The 22,546-nt window shown below is 43.1% G+C and overlaps 1 protein-coding gene across 5 annotated transcripts in view; it reads left to right on the top strand.

Annotated features, from left to right (window-relative positions):
- Positions 1-20,836, top strand: part of LOC139627978 (NT-3 growth factor receptor-like) — a 130,578-nt gene extending 109,742 nt beyond the window's left edge. For 4 of the 5 annotated variants that reach the window (XM_071489219.1, XM_071489239.1, XM_071489248.1 and 1 more), the window contains 5 exons: positions 4,133-4,305; positions 5,314-5,394; positions 9,515-9,758; positions 14,448-14,606; positions 16,114-20,836. In XM_071489219.1, coding sequence (XP_071345320.1) covers positions 4,133-4,305; positions 5,314-5,394; positions 9,515-9,758; positions 14,448-14,606; positions 16,114-16,299 — 843 coding nt within the window. In that variant the 3' untranslated portion in view covers positions 16,300-20,836. The remainder of the gene's footprint in view (positions 1-4,132; positions 4,306-5,313; positions 5,395-9,514; positions 9,759-14,447; positions 14,607-16,113) is intronic. The other variant, XM_071489229.1, reaches the window with a different exon arrangement.
- Positions 20,837-22,546: the final 1,710 nt, after the last annotated feature.

Raw genomic sequence — 22,546 nt, 5'->3', positions numbered from 1 at the left:
TGGATTCTCTGCAGCTTTCACATGAGGTCCTGACCAGTGTTTTAACACTGAAACACATCTGAACACTGAAAACCTACAGCCTATCTTTTAATGGATCCATGTGCACACAGGTCCATGCTGCACTAAATCACTGCAGAGAGGAATATACATGTCCGTGCTCACACATACTTTAAATGCATTGATTTTTATTTTCAGTTGTGAGGGATGGAAAGACAGTAAGAAAATGGATTGTGCACCAGAGGGAGACACACACACACACACACACACACACACACACATACTTGTACTTCCATCTTTGTGAGGACACTCATTGACATAATGCATTCCCTAGCCCCTTACCCTAACCTTAACCATCACAACTGAGTGCCTAACCCTAACCCTGACCCTAACCTTAACCTAAACCTAATTCTAACCATAACTCTAAAACCAAGTCTTAACCCTCAACATGTGATTTGAAGAAGTGAGGACCAGCCAAAATGTCCTCACTTTCCCAAAATGTCCTCACTCTGTTAGTAAAATACTTTTTTTGGTCCTTACTATGTAGCAAGTACAAGTACACATATACACGCAGTAACCAGACATTTTACATTCCCAGTTTCATCTTGTCTTTAAAATATGCTGTGTATTGAATTGTCAGACTGAACATCAGTGGTTATTATTGGATGTAAACATAGAGGACTATTACTGATTGATTGTTGTGATAAAAAGAGGAGGTGTTGCAGTGAGGTGATGTATATGGTGCATCAGTGTCATCATCAGTCTCTCACTATCTACTCACTGATAATCAGGAAAATTACAGCAACCAGAGCTGTGATGCAGCCTCTCCACGTTTGGAAGCAGCACCTATTGCTCCATCTGTGGAAGGCCGAACAGGACATAAATAGAAACTAATTTTAAACTTTTCTGTGATCATGAAAGCATGAACAGGATAATTAAATGTTGGCCCAAAGATAGTGAGAAGATATGTGTAGCACAGAGTGGGAGCCTGATGTAAGAGACACAATTAGGTCTTTGAAACTTTAGCTCCGGCCCCAGAATCTTTGTTTAGTCTTCAAAATCATTGATTGATGTCCGTATCCGTGGTTACAAACTGGAACTAAAACAGTATGACCTAAATGTTACTGAGTCATTAAAATATAAAGAAATATGGTTTAGAAATGGTAACATTCACTTTGTTTATCTCACCGAAAGCATGATGGGAAAATCTCAACATATATTCATCCCAAAAAGAAAACTTAGAGGAGGGACAAAATTCCATGAAATTACTTTGTTGGTTTTGTTCTGACGATATATTTTCAGAATCAGAATCAGAATCAGAATCAGAATCAGTTTTATTGCCAAGTATGTTTTCACATACAAGGAATTTTTTCTGGTGATTGGTGCAATTGATCAGCAACAGTGGGGCTCTCTTGCCTTGTTGATGAGGCTAATAGCAGATGGGAAGAAGCTATTTTTGTGGCGAGAGGTTTTGGTCCTGAAGGACCGCAGCCTCCTGCCAGAGGGGAGTGTCACAAAGAGTTTGTGTCCAGGGTGGGAGGAGTCAGCTACAATCTTCCCTGCACGCCTCAGAGTCCTTGAGGCGTACAGGTCCTGGAGGGACGGAAGATTGCAGCCAATCACCCTCTCAGCAGAGTGGATGATACGCTGCAGTCTGTTATTGTCCCTCTCCGTGGCAGCAGCGTACCAGATGGTGATGGAGGAGGTGAGGATGGACTCAATGATGGAGGTGTAGAAGTTCACCATCATAGTCCTTGGCAGGTTGAACTTCTTCAATTGCCTCAGGAAATACATCCTCTGCTGAGCTTTTTTGATGAGGGAGCTGATGTTTAGCTCCCATTTGAGATCCTGTGTGATGGTGGTTCCCAAGAAGCGAAAATGCTCCACGGTGGCCACGGGGGAGTCACACAGGGAGATGGGGGTGGGTGGGGCTGGGCTCTTCCTGAAGTCCACTATCATTTCCACTGTCTTCAGAGCGTTTAGCTCTAGGTTGTTCTGCCTGCACCAGGTCACCAGACGCTCAGTCTCCCACCTGTAGGCAGACTCATCGCCATCAGAGATGAGTCCAATGAGAGTGGTGTCGTCTGCAAACTTCAGGAGCTTGACAGACTGATGGCTGGAGGTGCAGGTGTTGGTGTACAGGGAGAAGAGCAGAGGAGAAAGAACGCAGCCTTGTGGGGATCCAGTGCTGATGGTCTGGGAGTCAGACGCGTGCTTTCCTAGCTTCACGTGCTGCCTCCTGTCAGACAGGAAGTCGGTGATCCACCTGCAGGTGGAGTCAGGCACGCTCAGCTGGGAGAGCTTGTCCTGCAGCAGAGCCGGGATGATGGTGTTGAAGGCAGAGCTGAAGTCCACAAACAGGATCCTGGCATAGGTCCCTGAGGAGTCCAGGTGCTGGAGGATGAAGTGGAGAGCCATGTTGACGGCGTCGTCTACAGACCTGTTGGCTCTGTAGGCGAACTGCTGGGGGTCCAGGAGTGGGTCAGTGATGGATTCGAGATGGGACAGGACAAGGCGCTCAAATGATTTCATGACCACAGAGGTCAGGGCAATGGGTCTGTAGTCATTTAGACCTGTGGGCCTTGGTTTTTTGGGGACAGGGATGATGGTGGAGGATTTTAAGCAGGCTGGCACGTGGCAGGTCTCCAGTGAGGTGTTGAAGATGTCCATGAACACTGGAGACAGCTGATCAGCACAGTGCTTCAGGGATGATGGAGAGACAGAGTCAGGACCGGCTGCTTTGCGGGGGTTCTGCTTCTTAAAAAGCCTGTTAACATCTCTCTCCAGGATAGAGAGAGACGTTCCTTTGGTAGGGGAGGAGGGGGGTACTGATGTGGCTCTGATGTGGAGGTTAGTGTCAGGCTTGTCCCACTGTCTTTCAAAGCGGCAGTAGAACTCATTCAGATCGTTGGCCAGACGGAAGTCATTAATGGAGTGGGGGGGTTTAGGTTTGTAGTTTGTTAGTTTTAACCACAGGTGTAGCGGTGTATGTTTAAGTACTAAGGTTTAGCATGTGACTCTCCATTTACACACTGATCACATCTTTCTCTTTTCTTTACACATCCACTACATATTAATACAATGGGCTCAAGTTCATTAAAATTGAACTAGATAGTATCAAAGTTTGGTTTTATCGTTACCACAGTGAATGTCCGTCATACAGGACAGCAGACTCAGCAAACACCAGAAGAAGAGAAAGGTGAGACAGATAAAATGTAACCAGGTAACCATGGCAGCAGGACCTCTAATCAGAGCATTTCAGCCCATTATTGCCTTTCACTGAAGAAGAATGTGTAGAGGCTGTTCACTGTCAGGTTGTTCATCCTCTCTGTGTCATGAATGGCTGCTGTGTTTGTCTCGGTCTGCTCTGACCCCTGGTGACCTTTGTGTGTTTGAAAGAAAGCAGAAGTTACTGTGGTGTTAAGGAGAAGCAGAAAACAAAATGAAGGGAAACAGGCTAAAAGGCAAGAGTAAAGATGCTTGTGTTTACTGTGTGTGTATGCAAATACACACATTCTGTTTTCCTGCTGATTTCCTTCTGCTGGTGCTGATCTCCATCCTGCATTATCAGTTTAACACAGCTGCGCTATCATCTTCTGCATACTGCCATTAAAGGAGCTAGTTTTTACTAGTGCTACATAGCCGGTGTAGCATTAATGGTTGTTGGAGAAATATTATGAGTTCAGTATCAAACTCTTCAGTGGTGCCAATGTTAACTTTTGTTTTGCTTCTATTTCTATCACTTCTGTTCTTCTACTGAAGTTAGCATGCTAACCAACTACCCCCAATCCAGCCAGAGCTTCTCCCACTGATACCGGGTCACTGCAGCGTCCAGTCTGTCCTGAAGCTGCTCAGAGCACGTGACTGCACGATCAGAGCCACTGGTTCCAGTGTTTACTGGTCAACAGCAACTGGCTTAACAACAGCATGATGATGATGATCACATGTCTGTGGACAATGATGACAAGTCATTCTCATGGCCTGAGTGCAAACACAGAAACTGACTGTCCATGAATGCTGCAGGCTTACCGCTGCAGGACAGATACAGGAAGGATGACTGTCACCATGGCTACCATAGTATAATCATTAGTCTGTGTACAATGTGGTCATGTGATCTCTCTCTCTCTCTCTCCAGACTCTGAAGGACCCCACTCTTGCAGCCAGGAAGGATTTCCAGCGTGAGGCCGAGCTGCTGACCAACCTGCAGCACGAGCACATTGTCAAGTTCTACGGCGTGTGTGTGGACGGCGACCCCCTCATCATGGTCTTTGAGTACATGAAGCACGGAGATCTCAACAAGTTCCTCAGGTGAGTCCAGCAGACACACAACAGGTGCTGGAGGAGGAGGAGAGTGGATGATGGAAGAGTGATGAAGGTGCAACTATCCAAAGCAATCTAATACTTCCTTCCCCACAAATCAAGTTGTATTATTTAGTAATTTACACAATCAGACCAGTGAAGCCACTGAACTTTGAACTGACAAACGTTTCCCAGTTCATGCAAAATGGTGCCTCTCTTCCTCCCTGGTTTCATTTCCTCTCAGTACAATATCAGCAGAGACCTGAAACATGCTCACAACAGCTAATGCTGATAATGAAACACTTTTCTGCAATTCATTAGCAGATGTAGGGAAGTAGCTTTAGCTGAGCGTTTATTCTGCCTGTCAGTATGAGAGAGCCACAGGGCTGTTGAAGCCCAGGGAGCCGTCTCTTTACTGCTGCCAGCATTTCCTGCTTTTGAATGATGCTTTTTATATTCTTATATTGTTCTGGAACATGTAACCCTCACTGACACGGTCTGAGCTGGTTCTGCCATTATCACTCTGGGAGGGAGGATAAATTTTGTCCCCACTAGGGATAAAAATAATTCAGCAGAGACCACAGAGAGATACATTCTTGGTGCCTGTCATATATGTGCAGCCAGTTAAACATAATGTACATTTACACCACTTTAATTTAATAAATGTAACATTATAATCAGGCACCCTGCCCTGGAAGTGTAGCCACAATGAATACACTGAGCCTCACCTCCATTACAGCAAATACATGAAGAGAGAGAGAGACGTCATTGCTAACTGCTAAACTAAAAAAAATAGCTTAGGTGTAGGTAATGAAGTGTCTTTAACAGGGCAAACAGCAGTTGAATGTAGCTTCACACTGAAATACCATTGTGACCAATTTTACATATCAAACACCAAGTCGAACAATGGTGTCACTCCATCACTCAGCTCCATCACTCCTTCCTCCTTTACAGCCCCCACCCCTCCTCTTAAGGTGAAGTCCCTACTGACTGGTGCTGCTCCTTCCTCCTTTGCAGCCCCACCCCTCCTCTTAAGGTGGAACCCCCCCTGACTGGTGCTGCTCCTTCCTCCTTTACAGCCCTACCCCTCCTCTTAAGGTGGAACCCCCACTGACTGTGCCAGGCTGTTTATGACAATGTTTTATTGAGCTGCTGTTATAAGTTAAGTAAAGTACAGTAAAGTACAGTCAGCCTGGAGTAAAGATTCTACCAGTGCTGCAGCGCAGGTCAGACCTGCCTCAGCTGTTACTGTGGTGTAAACCAGTCTGTGTTCAGAGAACTGGTGGCTCCACTGGGTCAAACCTGTCTCCTCACCATCAGGACCTGTGTTCTGACCTTTTCCACACTTTCCTATGACACAAAACAAATATCAGAATCTAAGAGGCTCATTGGACAGTGAGCCTCCATGTGGCTCCACCCTCAAGATAAAAATGTCACCTGTGTTCAGGAGATCTACGTCTGGACTTAACTGATGCATTCTAAACAGTGCATGAAGGATCCAAACTTGGCAGTGCATTAAATCTTAATGAAGCTGCTCACCCAGATACTGACCAGGTCACATGTTAGGTATGAGCTTCAGTGTCAGACTGTGGCTGACCCGGCCAATACACACAGACATGGCAAAGAATTAATATCTTGGTACAACTCTGAGTTTCTTTGTTCCTGTCCTCATGACTGAACTTGTAATGATTCATTTTTGAAGGTTTGCAGCACTGGAAACTTTCCTCTTACAGTAATTACACTAAAGTCTTCCTGATTAGATTATGTTTAACAACTCAAACATCCGGGTCAAGGTTAGGGGAAGATGAAAAGTGGTGACAGTAACCAAACAATTTGTACTTAGGTGAGCCAAACCTCAGATCTCTGCCTGAACTGAATCAGAGTCATTCTGCAGTAAACCTGAATGTAGACAAACACCTTAAATTAAGATTTGAAGTCTGAGTTAAGGTTTCATTCAAATAAAAATGGCTAAGTTTCATCCTTAAGTTTTCCTTTTAATGTCCACTTAAGTATTTAAGGTTTTCTCCTTATCTTAGTCCTATACTTAAAGAATCACTTAAAGTCAGTGAAACCTTTGCCTTTTAAGAAATTCTGTGAAACACCCTTAAGTAGCTCCCTCAGCTAAAGTTTAAGTAGAAAGTTGAAGGTGTTTTGTATTTTGGTCTCTAGTGTCAAAGTCCTGCACTCTATCCACCCACAATCCAACTCTACACTGACTGCAAATGACTTGACCTTACACACTGTACATACTGTGATTCCCCTGAGGAATCTATTAGACAACATCTGGTTCATCCATTCATTTGGATTCTCTGCTGAAACATTTTTAACATCTGGCTGAATGCTTCTTTAAGTCTAACCAAACAGTTTATGTTGGTGAGTGAGCAGCTGTGTATGGATACTGAGATGCTGTAACATTGAAACATCAGTCAGTAGTTATTAAAACATGACTTTAGATGAAGTTTCCCACCAGTGAACTCTCAGGGTCCAAATAACTGAAGCTCCAGAGCAGAGAAGCTGTTCCACCTCACCTCGCTCACCCAGCTCCCTCTACCTGCTCAGTCTGGACCACAGCACAAGCTGAATACCTAAATCATAAATTGCGGTTGGTAAGCTAATGAGCTGCGTTATGTCTGCTGTGATTAGATGTTATTTGCTCCCAGGATGCTTTGCCCTGCAGAATAGAACATTGGTACTTAGTCCGCCGCCAGGAAGTGAAGTCTGCCCGTGCTGATATATGACTGTGTGTGTGTATGTGTGTGTATGTGTGTGTGTGTGTATGTGGTTGTATGGGAGAGTGTTGCAGTGACTCTCTCTGTGCCTTGGATGCTAATTTCAGCTCAGTAATTGTATTTCCATTAAAGTGCTGGCATCAATTCATCCAGGACACACAGCTAATTTAGACAGCACCCATTGCCCTACACACACACACACACACACACAAACACACACATGCACACACAGGGTTAACTGGCTTCACTTTGTATTTAACTACACAGGTCATAACAGCTCACCTCACTCTGCTCCTCTTCCTCTGCCCTTCCTCCTGTCTTCACTGCCACAGCTGTGACTCAGCCAGAAGTGTGACTGATATTATTGACATAATGCATTCCCTAGCCCCTTACCCTAACCTTAACCATCACAACTGAGTGCCTAACCCTAACCCTAACCCTAACCTTAACCTAAACCTAATTCTAACCATAACTCTAAAACCAAGTCTTAACCCTCAACATGTGATTTGAAGGTGTCTCAAAAAGTGAGGACCGGCCAAAATGTCCTCACTTTCCTAAAATGTCCTCACTCTGTTAGTGAAATACTTTTTTTGGTCCTTACTATGTAGCAAGTACAAGTACACACACACACACACACATACACACACACGCCAAGCTTCCACTTCACTGCATTACTTCACAGACGTAATCGGCCGTACTGGGGATTTTATGTTTCAACTCTGAATCTACTAAACAGAGACAGCAGAATCCACAAGTCTGAGACCACATTTCCATGGGAAAGTATTAAAATAACTACCAGAGGAAGCAAACCAGGACTTTTACTTTAATACATTAAAGATCCATCCAGTCTAAAGGTAGATGTCCATGTGTTTGTGATTATAAAGCAGGTCTAGATTCTATATAAATACTGTGAAAGTATCAAAGCCTCAGTCCACAGAGAAATGCACACAGCCTGTATTCAGAAACTGAGCCTTAAAACCAGCCGTCAGGACTTCTGGAACTTTGTGATGTCACAACAGAGCAGTCACCGCCCTCAGCCATGCCCCAAGCCCCACCCACCTGGAGTATTGGTTTCTCTGAGCATTTACCTGAAATCTTTTTATTGGATCACTCAGAAAGCAGTCAGCCAATCCGAAGAGAGGCTCAGATCCTCTGTTCTGATTTGCTGACTGACCTGTTTTTACTACAGCTCCAGAGAGAGGTCTAAGAGAGGAGACGTAAAACTACACTGAGATGGTTTTTGGTTCTTAAAACCACAAATATATCTTCTGATGGAGATCAACACTTCACATAAAGCACTGGAGAAGTTAAAACATGGAGCTTTAAAACTTTCAGCTGAGATACTTCAGTACGTTCGGAACGGAGGATTTTTCATGCAGGACTTTACTTGTAATGGAGTATTATTACTTTACTGCACTAGCACTTTTACTTAAGTAAAGGATCTCAGTACTTCTTCCACTACTGATGTCTGTCATTAAGATTTATATCCTTCAGTCTGTATCTGAGTGTAGCAGCATATCGTAGCATCACTATCTAGCATTAGCTCTGTTGCTACTGAGCTAGCTAGCTACTGCAAATTAATTAATTAATTAATTAATTGTCTATATACAAAATAGCATTTTAATGTTAACATAAGACAACATATTGACACACTCTCTCAAGGCCAGCCGTTCTCAAAGTGTGGTCTTGGGACCGCCAGAGTTCCTTGAGGGGGTTCCTGGGGGTCCAGGGTTGCCACCTGTCCCGTATAATATGGGATCATTGAAAATAATGACATGACGTCAGCATGAGTGGTTGCCTTTTACATGTAAAAATAGCGTTACAGCGTCCTGGTGGCTCACCTGGTAGAGCGCATACCATAAAGGCTTAGTCTTAACTGCAGCAGCCTGGGTTCGAGTCCACGGGTCAGGCTGGGGGGTCCTTTATTTCTTCACAGGTGGCAACTTCATGGGGGTCCCCAGCAAAAAGGGGAATAGTTTATTTTCACTTTAATTCCATCTATAAGTAACACAATGACACAATGTTGGACCAAACCAGTTGGTCCTGGGATTCACTTCCTGTAATAAAACATGGAAAAGCAGAAATGTCATCAGATGAGAGTCTGTGGTCTAATCTGTGTCAGTTTAGGTTCTTGATGTGATAAAGTATGAGAACCACCATCCTAGGAAACCTTTACTTCAATGGATGACTGATCCTAACAACTTTCAAGGGTTTAAAAGCTGATTTTCACATTGTAGTAAAATGACCTGAAAACAATGAGTGAAGTGATAAAATGACTCATTAACCTGGTTGTGGGTTCTTGAACATGTCAGCAGTCATGTGAATTAAACACAGTTAAGACTTAATGGGCTAAAAACCATCAGTATGTCTCTTTACTGTGAATCAGAAACGTCACGCTACATTACACTGACCGATGGCTTGTCTCACGAGTACTGTCTTCGATCGGAGATACTTCCTGAGGGACTAACTGACTGTGACTTCCTCCTCAGAGCCCACGGGCCAGACGCCATGATCCTGGTGGATGGACAGCCCCTGCAGACCAATGGGGAGCTGGGTCTGTCCCAGATGCTTCACATAGCCAGTCAGATCGCAGCTGGGATGATCTATCTGGCGTCTCAACACTTTGTGCACCGTGACCTGGCGACCAGGAACTGCCTGGTGGGGAATGGGCTTCTGGTGAAAATAGGAGACTTCGGCATGTCCAGAGACATCTACAGCACAGATTATTACAGGGTGAGAACACAATTTTTTTTCATTCATTACACACATTTTCTCCATTTATTTCCCTAAAATGAAGAATGAATTTACAGTAACTCAGTAACTCTGGGGCTGATTGGGCTTTGTGTCCTCTGATGTCTCCCTCAGAACTAAATGGCAGCTTGGACAAATCTGAGTATGATCTAATGAGGTAAATCAAACAGGCAGATTTCCAGGGAATGTATTTAGCTAATGTTCCCAGACTGATCCACACTGATTTTATGACGAGCTTGTTCTTGATGAAGCTGTTCAGGTAGAAGAAGAGGAGTCTGTTCACTGCATAAATAAGCACCATCCAGTCGGTGCCTTTTCCAAACCAATAGCCCAGTCGTATTTGTCTCAATGCTATTTGTGTAACAAAAGAGTGCAGTCGAAGATCAAGCATATTAACAGAGCTTTTGGCTGATATTGTTTGAGGAGTACATTGGTTAAGGGAAATAATTAAAAAAATTACAACAAAATTGTGTTATTTTATTAAATGAAAAGTTCAACTTTAAGTTTATGGGTGGATCAGACCCAGTGCACGTTGAACAGGGATTAGTCTACAGAAATCAAATGACTGAATTTGAAGATTCTTGTTTTATTTCATTGATGTGGATGGTTGTCTGTTTATGTTCATGAGCAAAGTAATGTTTACTTCATTAACCAGTACTTACCGCTTTGGTTGGGTTTGGGTATTTATCATCCTCACTCACCACTGGAGGTTGTGGCCCACTCCACACCCAGTCTAGGACAGCAGTGGACAGACAGAGGACGTATCACTGACAGTTACAGTAGCAGGACAGGAGAGTGCTGCCTTCACTGACCGTCACATTATGACTGTGTACATCTTCTCTCAGTGATTTAACCTGCGGCTGGTTTTTCAGGACTTGTAATGTTTTAATGAGTCCTGGACCCTGGAGCTTTGAGCCATGAAGGTCTCACATGGAGAAAATGAAGAAGAGCGGCTGTTTGTAGAAGAGGTTTGTCTTCATAGATGAAGGCTGAACAGCAGCTCAGAGGCTTTTCAGGAGACTCTCTCAGCGCTGTAATTGGCATGGTGGGAAATAATTTGTGTTTGGCAGTAAACGTCAGTGACTCCACTGAGTCCCATCATCGTGAGGTGCTTCTGTGGACTGTTTTGTGTTTAACGGCTGCTAGGGGGTCTCCTCAGGGCTGCACAAAGGCCTCGCTGACGCCCTTTCATTTTAACACCGATCAGCACTCACTTGTTCACTGGTTCACGTTCACAGACAGTTTACATTTATTATTATTTATTTATTCCAGGTGTATTTTGCTCGTGTGCACCAACCCCCACTGACCCCCCACCATGATGCAGCATCATGTTGTTCTGATTAGATCTGTTGTGTATTTATTGTCAGTGTCAGCTCAGACACAACTGTAATAAAAAGTGCTCTGATTTGGACTCCGTGTTGTTATGCAGTCAGATGTTAGCCACCAACATTTTTGAGATTTTGTTGTAAATTGATACAGATTGGGAGCCACTGGTGTAGTGATACTGAACAAACCTCAAGAAATGAGCAAAGCTTCAATCATTTTCACTCCTTGCTGCTGATATACCTGTCCCAGACCCTCAGTGAAGAAAAGCATGTGTTAATGTTTTCAGATGTTTTCACCCTCTGTGTGGTGTAGGGACGTACCTGGTGTAAATGATGAAGAGGTCTGCTGGAAGACAGGGTGGGAAAATGAGTATGGTACCTCTAAAGAGTACACAAAAAAAAAACCAGCCATGACAGTCAGCCAGCTCAGTGAAGTCTCACTAATGTTAAATGAATGAGCAGCTGTTCACACATGTACAGTATTTCTGTTTTTGAACCACACACTGTAAATAAAGATGAGCGGAGCCTCTGTGACATGGGGTCACAGGTTTCTGAAGCTCAGAGTGAGCTGCTCCACTGTCACCATCTTGGCAGCGCCTGAGTCCGCCCCTAACTCCCAGCTAATCCAAACATGGTCTAAGAGGTGCCGGTTTGTGACAAGCATATGTTCCACCCACCTGTCACTCAAAGAGGCCTTACCCTCAATTCTCTATACCTTTAGTCTTTAATAAAATGTAAACAGGTAAGTTATATAAAACATGTTTGTTTCTGCTGTAAAGTTGGACATTTGAACATGGGAGTCTATGGGCACTGACTCACTGCTGGAGCCAGACTCTAGTGGCCATTAGAGGAACTGCAGAATGAAGTGGCTATTATCAGGGCACCTTTCTCTTCATCTTTACAGCAGCTATTTCTTGGTTTTCTCACACTCAGTACTGATGACACTTTATGTTGGACAGAGGAAAGACTGGGATGGGTCACCAACAGTAATAATTTCTCATAAACCCTTAGATTAAAGTTATCAGTGCTTATTGAATATTGACTAAATAAATGACTAATTCATGACGGAGTTATAGCTGAAGGAAAGTAGGACAGGAGGAAGAACAGAGGTAGAGTGATGATGGCAGAGGAAGAGGCTGGAAGGACAATTTGTCAGCGACACACCAGAGGTCATTCATTATGTGTGTCGATTAGGAGACGTATATTTGACTGAATTAGTCAAGCTGCCTTCTGATTTCACAGCCGTCAGGGAGCAGACAGGAGCAGAGGAATAATGATTCACCATCCTGTAACAGAGAAGACCTGTGGGATTTATATTATTAATAATAGTCATGATGAGATGTCGACAGGTGTGTGTGTGTGTACTTGTACTTGCTACATAGTAAGGACCAAAAAAAGTATTTTACTAACAGAGTGAGGACATTTTGGGAAAGTGAGGACTTTTTGAGACACCTTCAAATCACATGTTGAGGGTTAAGACTTGGTTTTAGAGTTATGGTTAGAATTAGGTTTAGGTTAAGGTTAGGGTCAGGGTTAGGGTTAGGCACTCAGTTGTGATGGTTAAGGTTAGGGTAAGGGGCTAGGGAATGCATTATGTCAATGAGTGTCCTCACAAAGATAGAAGTACAAGTGTGTGTGTGTGTGTGTGTGTGCCTGTGTGATTTGGCTCCTAGTCAGAGGACAATACTTTTCAAATGATTTCTCTGTGTTCAGATTTTAATTGTGTATACGTCCCCTGTTATATTCTCTGTTGTTTGACTGAGGTGAAATGGTCACAGTTCTCATATTGATATTTAAGGTGTATTGATTGACTTCCAAACATCAGTCATCCATTGAGTCAAGAAAACATTCCACCTTAACAGTGTGTGGTAGCCTCTGAGCTGCTCAGTGATGAAATGGTTCATTAGTAAAGGCGAAAAGACAGAAAACGTCCTTTCATTCATCCTTCACTCTTGTGATGTTTCTGTATCTGTGTTGATTCACACACAAACATGACAGAGTAACACTGTTACACTGGGACAGAGCTAGCTTAGCATAGCCTGTTAGCTTAGCTACGTTTATATAGCCTAGCCTGTAGCACTTAAACAAATAGCACTACACATGTGCACATGAGACACAAAACCACGGCAGACGTGGCTCCACTGAAGGCTCAGGTCTGAAGACAGTGTGGCTGCATTTTAAATTTAAAAACTGTGCAGACAGTGAAAAGCTGGACAAAAGCAAAGCTATGTGCAAGGTGTGCAAGAAGAAGCTGCTCATACGCTCAACTGTGTGTCGTGTGAAATAGAGAGTTCATTGATGTCACTGCTTTGGGTCAGTTTGTGATGTAAACATCAATATGTTTAATAATGCACTAGGTTAGAGGAACAAGTTACAGGACTAGTTCTCTGAGAATCTGATTCATGTCTGGGTGCACTTCCAAAAGCAGTCACCACAGGTGGATCTAGACACATCCTTAATCACCTGTCGTCACGTTAAAACGTGTTCCTGCTCCTCTAGTCGTTTCCACTGAGACTTAATCCTGCTTCCATAATTCATCAGAGAAACGCTGATTTAAAAAAATCCTGGTCTCTTTAGTTTTTACTGTGGGCTCACAGTAAGAGCAGAGACGAGGGTCATTAGGCTTTCTCTGCCCCGGGTTTTGCCTCTCAGGCTACAGACAGTTCCACCGGTGTGTAACTGCAGCTTGAGAGGAAGACAAGCAGGGCTGGAAAAAAACATCAGGTGTCCTCCCCACCCCTGAAAGCACACTCACACCTGCAGCTGCACAAATTCACCAGTGAGGCGACAGCAGCCGTCATCATGTCCAACCATCATAAATTCATCACATGTAGTGATGATACCTGTAGAGATACCTCAGTGATCATCATCACACTTCAGACAGATTTACCATGACCAGTCGTTAACAACCCATATCCCATTTATCAATCAAGTTTCCAGCATCAAACCCAGATGCATCTGTACACATGTGTAGTGTCACAGTTTTTAAACCACATCTATGTGGTCTGAGTCCACTGTCAGTCTGACTCTGAACGTGGCCTGAATGAGTCACAGCACAGATGATGAACACTGTGGTCTGTACTTCATGAGCTATAATCAGCAGCAGCAGATGATCGAGAATATATATCACAGGTCTGTCTGTCAGAGGAAGACCCAGACCCAGACCCAGACCCAGACCCAGACCCAGATCCAGATCCAGATAGAGACAGCATCACATGTAACAGTTGCTCCTCTGCATGTTGAAAACCTCACACGGTTTCTTTAAGCATCATGGAAAGAGTCTAATAGTGTTTACATTTTGAATCCTGAATCCTAAACCTGGGATTGTGTGTGTGTTTGTGTTCAGGTGGGAGGTCACACCATGCTGCCTATCCGCTGGATGCCCCCAGAGAGCATCATGTACAGGAAGTTCACCACAGAGAGCGATGTGTGGAGCTTCGGGGTGATTCTGTGGGAGATATTCACCTACGGCAAACAGCCCTGGTTCCAGCTCGCCAACAATGAGGTACCTTACCGCTTCATTTAAAGGCATGAAGAAGAGTCAGCAGTATAGGTGGACCACAGTCCGGTTCCAGACCCAGACCCCATCCTGTCCAGTCCCTGACCTATAACCTATAAATTATTGAGTTATTAGATTTTGACGGAGCATTTCTACTGCAACCGGGACAGCTTTTCTAGCCTTTACGCCACCGGTCACATGGCACTGGTTAGCCAGTCATTTCCACTAGAGTCAGTGAGAGTGACACACACATAAGGGAGAGACAACGTTGGAGAAATAAGTGGGAAAAGTGGGAGAGAAGAGGGAGAGAAAGAGAAAAGCTGTTACAGCTGTTCACTTGTTCAGATGTTACTGTTCAGATGTAGTCTGGATCCAGGACCTCCCTCCGACCCTGAGGCCGGGGAGGCAGCACTTTGGTTACCACGGAAACGATGAGAAGACTGTGTTGTACTGAGTGATGAAGTACTGCAGATGAAAGCAGGAGCAGATCAAACACTAAACTATATATAACACCAATCAACATTAACACTCTCATTCTGCTGCTGTTAAAGACCGTTTCCTTAGAGAAGCGTCACTTTTTGAAATCACTGCACAGAGCTGGTGTGGACGAGTCCACCTGGTACAGGCCTTTTCACCAGTCTGATGAGCTTCCTCTCACTGATACTGATCTCAAGGACAGAATTAACAGGCTGAGGTGTTGATGACCAGGACTGGATCCTCTCACATGAATCGTAGAACCTTGCTGCCGGTGGTGACATGGCCAAAAGGTTAAAGGTAACAAACTGATGCAGAGTGTGGGAGAATTGAGGCTGTTTCTAGGACACAGGATTCTGATTCAGGGACAGTCTGTAATCAGAGGAAGACGGTTCTTTGACAAATGTTCTGCAGAAATCAGATTTTCATTAACCTGTGATAAGACGTGTCCTGAGTAATCTCATGATGCTGGTTGGTATTGGTTAACAACTATCTGTAACAAATGAAGGACCAAATGTGTGGTTTAACTTTGTAGTAGTTGCTGTATAACTGCTTTGTCAACTGTGGTTAAACTGTGCCAAACACAAACAAAAAAAAGAGCCACCGAAGGGTGTCGGTGCCTGTGTGGATAAAAATACCTGTAGAAATGAGTTATTAATGGCCTGTTTTAGTTTCCGCTCCATACTGTGAATAATAAATTTTTATCATTTGAATTTTGAGAATGACTGACAGCTTCTCTGTCATGTGGCTTTCAGACAGAACATGGTAATAGCACCACTGTACTCTGAAACTCATTACATTGACCACTGCACGCTGTGATGAACACCTGTGCGGCCAATAGAAGCGAGTAATCCGGACAGGCATGGACAGTAAACGGAAAGTAGACCTGAAAATGGTTGCTGTGGAATGGATCCTTTGTTTGAGTGATGTACTGAGCAGTTGTTTTTCACACCACACTCTGCTGTGACCTCTTCTTCTGCCTGAGTGCTGCACTGTAACCGTGACGTTGTGTTAACCGTGTGTCTCTCTGTCTTCCCAGGTGATAGAGTGCATTACTCAGGGCAGGGTCCTGGAGCGCCCCAGACTCTGTCCCAAGGAGGTCTACGACATGATGCTGGGCTGCTGGCAGAGGGAACCACAGCAGCGCCTCAACATTAAGGACATTCAGAAGATGCTGTTCACGCTGATGAAAGCCACGCCGGTCTACCTGGACATACTGGGATAGAGGTGGAAGGAAAGGGGACCTATTTTAGGACTGCATCATGACTGGAACTGAAATTAGTTCACTGGATCAGAGGGAAATGGAGCCTTGGAGCCAAAGTCTTGCCTGGACTCTCATCATAGACTGTGATGTGAATCAGGATTAGGAATGAACTTTACCTGACATACGAGGACTTGAATGACCTGACTGAAGTGGTGTACTGCGTGTTGAGCTGGCTTCAGTTACATTACATTACACTATAATCAAAGTAATCTCACCTACGTGTTTGGGTCTGGGCTTGTGTGGTCAAGACGTGCTCCTTTACGAATCAATGAAACATGACTAAAAAGACATGACTGTAAGTATGGATAGAATTAGACTGGACTGGACTGGAACCTGATGGTACTGGTCTGGTATGGTTTGGTTTAGGTACTCTCATTTTCCAACCTGCATCCTCATTTCACCTTCTGAGATTAGTTCTATTCTAGTTTGATGAAGCCTGAGCAGGTCTGGTAGAGTTTGGCTCAGCTCGTCTTAGACTCCATTGATCTCACCAAGACATTATTTTATGTGTTTCCCTCAGTAAGTTGGGTTTCACAAAATTAGAGCCATCTTACTTTCTCTGCCTTACCTGGCCTGTATTTTTACCTGTGCTGAGGTGGCAGCACATGGCAGTCACAGAGTAAACCATCCTAGACGTCTGCTGTGGACCTGCACCAGGAAACCTGAAGAAACCGCTCTGTGCTCCATGACTTCTTCCCCAGGCTGGTCTGTTTACCTGGTCAACATTAATGTGGACTGCCAGACTGAAGCGTCACGTACAACCTGAGAGTATTTATGCTAGAATGTCTTCATAAAGTGATCATAGTAGCTGTGTCCCAATTCAGGGGCCACATCCTTCAGAGGACCTGGTCTACAAAGGTGTGGCCCTTTGTCATAGACTGTGAAGGCCAAACCCAAATGAGATGGCCTGGTCTGCGGTCATTTTTGTGTCACCAACATGTAACTTTTCTTCACAGTCACTTGAGGTCTTCAGGTCCTTGGGTTTAACAGTTGTACCGTTACTGTTGAATTGAGCTGAAACACAACACTGACATTTAACAGTGTGATCCTCAGACTCTCTGTCTGTGCTGTTTGATTTCCAGAGTGCAATGAATCTTGGGATAAGTTGGACCACGAATGATCCACCTGTTGGAGCCTTCATGGTCAAGGAAAGGACACATCTGAAGGAGCCTTTGACCTGGGACTGTCTGGTCTCTCTGCTGTGACACAGTCGGTCTTCAAACGCAGCCTCTGAAGGACGAGACCCTGAACTGGGACATAGCTGATGAGTCTCAGCTTTGAAGAACTACACACATCTGTTAATTAAAGGGGTTGAGATTCATTTTCAGGTGTGACAAAGTTACCTGTGACTGATGGATCATAACCTGTCATGGTTATGATGAGTAAAACCAAGACGAGAGGAACTGAACTGTTGCGTCCTTTGATAGTGGGACCTTTGTTGCCCACGACGACTCCTGAATCTAGCAGCAGTCATGTCACTGTGACCACAATCGTCAAGGAACGAGGCTGAAATGCTGACAAACAACTGCATCATTGATAAAATCAGTGAGAGGAGGACCTGATGGTTCTGGTTTAACGTCATGGGACCGGTCACATGATCATGTGTAGAACCTTTGTTTCCACTGTTCCACGCTGTCAAAGAGAAAGGCCATGTGCAGCAGCCGCTCATCAATGTCAACACTCTTTTATGTTTTCATCTGCGGTGCCTCTGTGGATCCACCTTCCAGTCCCGGTCCCATGTTGACCCGCCTATCCGTTCACTTCTCCAAGAACTGGACCAGATCTTCCAATCCAGAGCCTGGGAGCATGAGTGACTGTCTGTCGCCACAGAGATGGACCTAAGTGCCTCCTACTTCTTTGTAAACACTGGGAACTTTCAAAATAAGAGCACTTTTACATTTTGTTTACCTGCTTAAAAATATACGCTAGCTGTAAACTCTCCTCATTTTAATGACAAACCTACTTGCAACACACACTATATACTGCACAAAAATACTCAAAAAAAACAAGTAAAATAATTAAAAAGATATTTTTACTCTTTCCCACAGGGAAAGAGTAAAAATTAAGAGATAAAAAAACTTTTGTACTCTTTGCAGCTCGCCGAGAACGTAGAACCTATCCAAGGTGAAGTTACATTTTCTTTTTTTTTTTTAAATATATATTCTATATATTTTTAATTTATTTTTACTTTAAATCAAAGAGTGGACTTCTGCCATGCTCCAAAGCCATTGGAATATTTTGCCACTGCGTAGAAAAAAAAAAGATCACCATGAGAAGACGGTTGGTTGGGATGATCCGTGTTAAAGATGTGTTGTTGTCTATTGTGCTTCACATGGTTTCACTCTGACATCAGCTTCATGGCAACAGGAAGTCTGAGTTGAGAGAACGACGGTGGAGGCACTGGTCACTGACAAACATCATGTTAGTTAAAGAATGTAAATACTGTAAATCTACATCCCGAGATACGTTAACTTATTTCCTTCTCTTGAGTTTGATTATTTTTAGCTTCTTGACGTGTTGTTCTATGGTTCAGTGAAAGCCAATAGATCATTCTGATAATCTTTCTTTCCATTGTAATATACTGTTATTATTTACTTTACCTAGTCACAGAATGTAATAATCTACATTGAAATAAGTTCAGTTTGTTGTAGTTTTAGTTAATTATCTGATGGCGATGTCAGGACAGTGGAGGGCGGAGCTAAAGTTAAATTGAAGGTACTGATCCAGGATCAGAAACAAGCCTAACTCTTAAAGGAACAGTTCAACATTTAGTGATTTACTGTTGTTGCCAAAACCTCACAGGGTCAGGTCATCTGTGTGTGTCCACCTATGTTGTGTTTACACTAGTTTAGCATAAAGAGCAGCAGCAGGGCTAAACTGTTAGCCTAGCTTACACCTTCACCTTCTCTACTGAGTGTGACTTTCACAACAAGCTAACAAAGTCCAAGACTAACACTGAACATTCTTGGTCATTCATTTTTTTTATCCTTTAATTTTTGTTTAATTTCCTTACATGATTTGCAGCATCAGGTTCTTCATGTTCAGTTTTTTTTTCCAGTTAACACAGCTCTGGTTAACACCTCATCATGATCAGGCAAACTTTTACTCTGGGAGGCCTGAGACAAATGATACTGCTAACACATGCTTAAACCCCACTCCACACTCACAGATATATATATATATATATATATATATATATATATATATATATATATATATATATATATATATATATGAGAGGTGTGCAAAAAAAATCGACTCACATTAGAATCACGATTCTGTCTCTACTGATTCAAAATCAATTCATATTTGTCAGTCTTGTGGATCCAAACACTGCTTTTTCCAGGACTACAATCCTGTGTGCAGACTTTTCTTTTTCTGTGGTCTCTACATTCATCACTTCCTGGTTAAACACCCTTCTAAATGTTGGTGTGCCCAGAAGCTCAGCAGCTGGTTTTTGTAGTTGGAAAAAAGTCCCAGTGTAGCCAGAATACATAGATACGTATATGTATTACATACGGTACAACAACGCTTTACAATGTTAAGCTTCATGCCCAGATGAACTCAGACTTCAGACTTTTCATTATCTCACATGTGACAGTATACCAGCGCAACAGTGTTTGCTTCAGTCAGACTCAGGTGGCAGAACGCTGCAGTGATGGATTCACAGAGAATCATACAGTTGTTAGACCAGAAGGTTTCATCATAGTCCTCAGTGTTTTTTATTAAAGCTGCACTAAACAAGAAAATCTGAAACAGAGGAGAGTCTCAGTGAGTCAGACTGACTCACACCTGACCATCTGTCCCATCATAAGTTCTTCTGTTTTTTATTTTGTTGTTGTTGTTTTTTCACTAGCATTAACCAAAGCTTGTATTAACCTCAGCCATAATAACCATGGACGTTTCTGTGTGCACACATAATAGCAAAAAATAAAAACAAAGCACTAATACTACTGGTGCAGAGAAAACTGTTCAATATCAGAATTCTCTGGTTAAGATTCAGCAGATAAAGGGGACAGAGGCGAAGGAGAGGATCAGTTCATCAGGACCTTGAGTTCACGGTCACGTCTCCTGGAACAACAGAGCAAACTCACCTCAGGCCTGCTGCAGTAAAACACCTCAGACTGATCCCAGTGTTTCCTGTGTGACGGCGTCAGGAAACACGTCTTTTTCTCTCTGTCACATATATCCTTCTTCACATCTTTCTTCCTTTTCTCCACACTCTTCATTCACTCTCTTCTTTCATCCTCTTTCCTTCCTGTGTTTTCCAGCATCATACAAAGTATTTAAGCTCAGTATGTTATACTCATTACTCAATAATATGTCAGTGTCATTTCTCTGGGTAATGTGTTGTATACTCGTCTCCATTCATGATTCTATGTATTAGAATAATTTCACATCTTATATACTGTCTTTTTAAAAAGCTGAGATGTGGTGAACTTTTAAGGTGGCTCTGTGCCTGACTGACTTATTAAAGGTTACTTCATCTTTCAACAGCTGTGTCTCTGTCTTTTCCTTCACCTCTCCAGTAAATGTCATGATTCAAACTGAATATAGATCATCTACTAACTTTAAATTGGATCAATCAATTATTGATTCCTCTGACATATGAGGCCTATAATACTTCAATCATTCGTTTCCTCACTTTTACTATATTTGATGCCATTGTCTAACAGCAGCTTATTTCCCACTTTCATCTTGTTTTCTGAGTAATTAGCAGTTGACTACATGGTATATTTTACTTTAAAGTTAATGTCTCAGCTCCACTTTGAGTAACTACACTTTGATCAGAACACAATGAGCACTGTCCTGCAGAAAATGTGTTCAAACTGAAAGGATGTTTGTGACCACTCATTATCTCTGTCAACACAAAAAATACAAGTTGGAAAACAATTTCTTTTACTTTTGAAATCTCATCATGGAGTCGTCTTTACATCCAAGAAGAGCCTGAAATATCTCAACAACTGTTGATGGAGCATCACTTTATACGGATGTTCATGGTCCCCACAGGATAACTGACGTTCTACATCCAGTTCTCACAGACCTAAGCAGTTTGGGCTACTCATCTAAAACTCATCTCCTCCTCTACAGTTTAGTTTTTAACTCATCTCTTCTTCTCAGTTTCCTCCTCTGTCCACTCTCCTCCAGAGTCTTCAGCCCCTAAAACAGGCTTTCAGAAATGCTGTTGGACCCGTTTTAGTCTAAAACTCCAGGGTTGTGTTGTAGTCTGGACGGACACAGAGACCTTTGGAAATGATGATGTACACCCATGGTGGCTCCTGATTGGCTCTTATCAGCCTGGACTTAATGTGGAAAGAGATCATTTCTGATATGGAGTTAAGACACTCGTCTGGACAGAGATTGTTTTTGTTTTAAAACTATAGTTTAAAATGAAACGGCAAAAGATATGTGAAATTTGCAGTGGCGAGGAACCAAACCCAGGTCAACTGTTTGGAAGGCAGCTATGCTAACCACTGCAACACCTTTCAAGAGTTTTACACTAGAATGTAGAGGAGTTCTATGTGTGATTAAAACAGAGCAGTGAAATGTGTATGAACAGCTGGGCTGCTGCTCGTATCAGCCAACCTCCAAAATCTCAGGGTTCCCCCACCTGTCAAATCCCACTTTAACACTTTTATATGATATAACATTCATAGTTATTCAGAACCAGGATGTGCCTTGTGTGTGCGTGACACTGACTTTAACATCTTCAGTGTCTTTCAGTAAATAATCCTCCTACACTGTCCTGCACAAATCCCTAAATGTGATACAGAGCCAAGTGACACACATCGACACAACAACACATGCACACACACCTAATCCATCATGTGTGTTAACTGAACCTCTGAATCTTACCGTGTAGAGTTACACACACACACACACTGACTCTCTGTGACCCTTCAGTATAGAGTTGCAGGGTAAGTGACTGTCTATCAGTGAAACATGTGGTCAGTGGGGGGCAGAGTCACAGGTTTGGGTTCATGAATATTTCAAGAAAGACAGCAGACAGTCGGTCAGTGTGGTGGGTTTCTCCAGAGACGAGCTGGATCTACTGAGCCACCAAATATGTAGGTTTTTATAGCTACACAAGCAGCTACACAAACATTAAACTCTACTACAGTGCTGCAGTAGTTACTCATCTGTGTGTGTTTGTATGTGTGTGTGTGTGTGTGGGTAGAATTAGCCCTTTACCATAGCCTGATATGGT

The sequence above is a fragment of the Trachinotus anak genome, unplaced genomic scaffold, assembly GCF_046630095.1.
Source record: "Trachinotus anak isolate AG129_WGS33_773 ecotype Australia unplaced genomic scaffold, CSIRO_AGI_Tana_v1 ptg000002l, whole genome shotgun sequence".
NCBI classification, from domain to species: Eukaryota; Metazoa; Chordata; class Actinopteri; order Carangiformes; family Carangidae; genus Trachinotus; species Trachinotus anak.
This window is presented reverse-complemented; position numbering and strand designations above follow the sequence as displayed.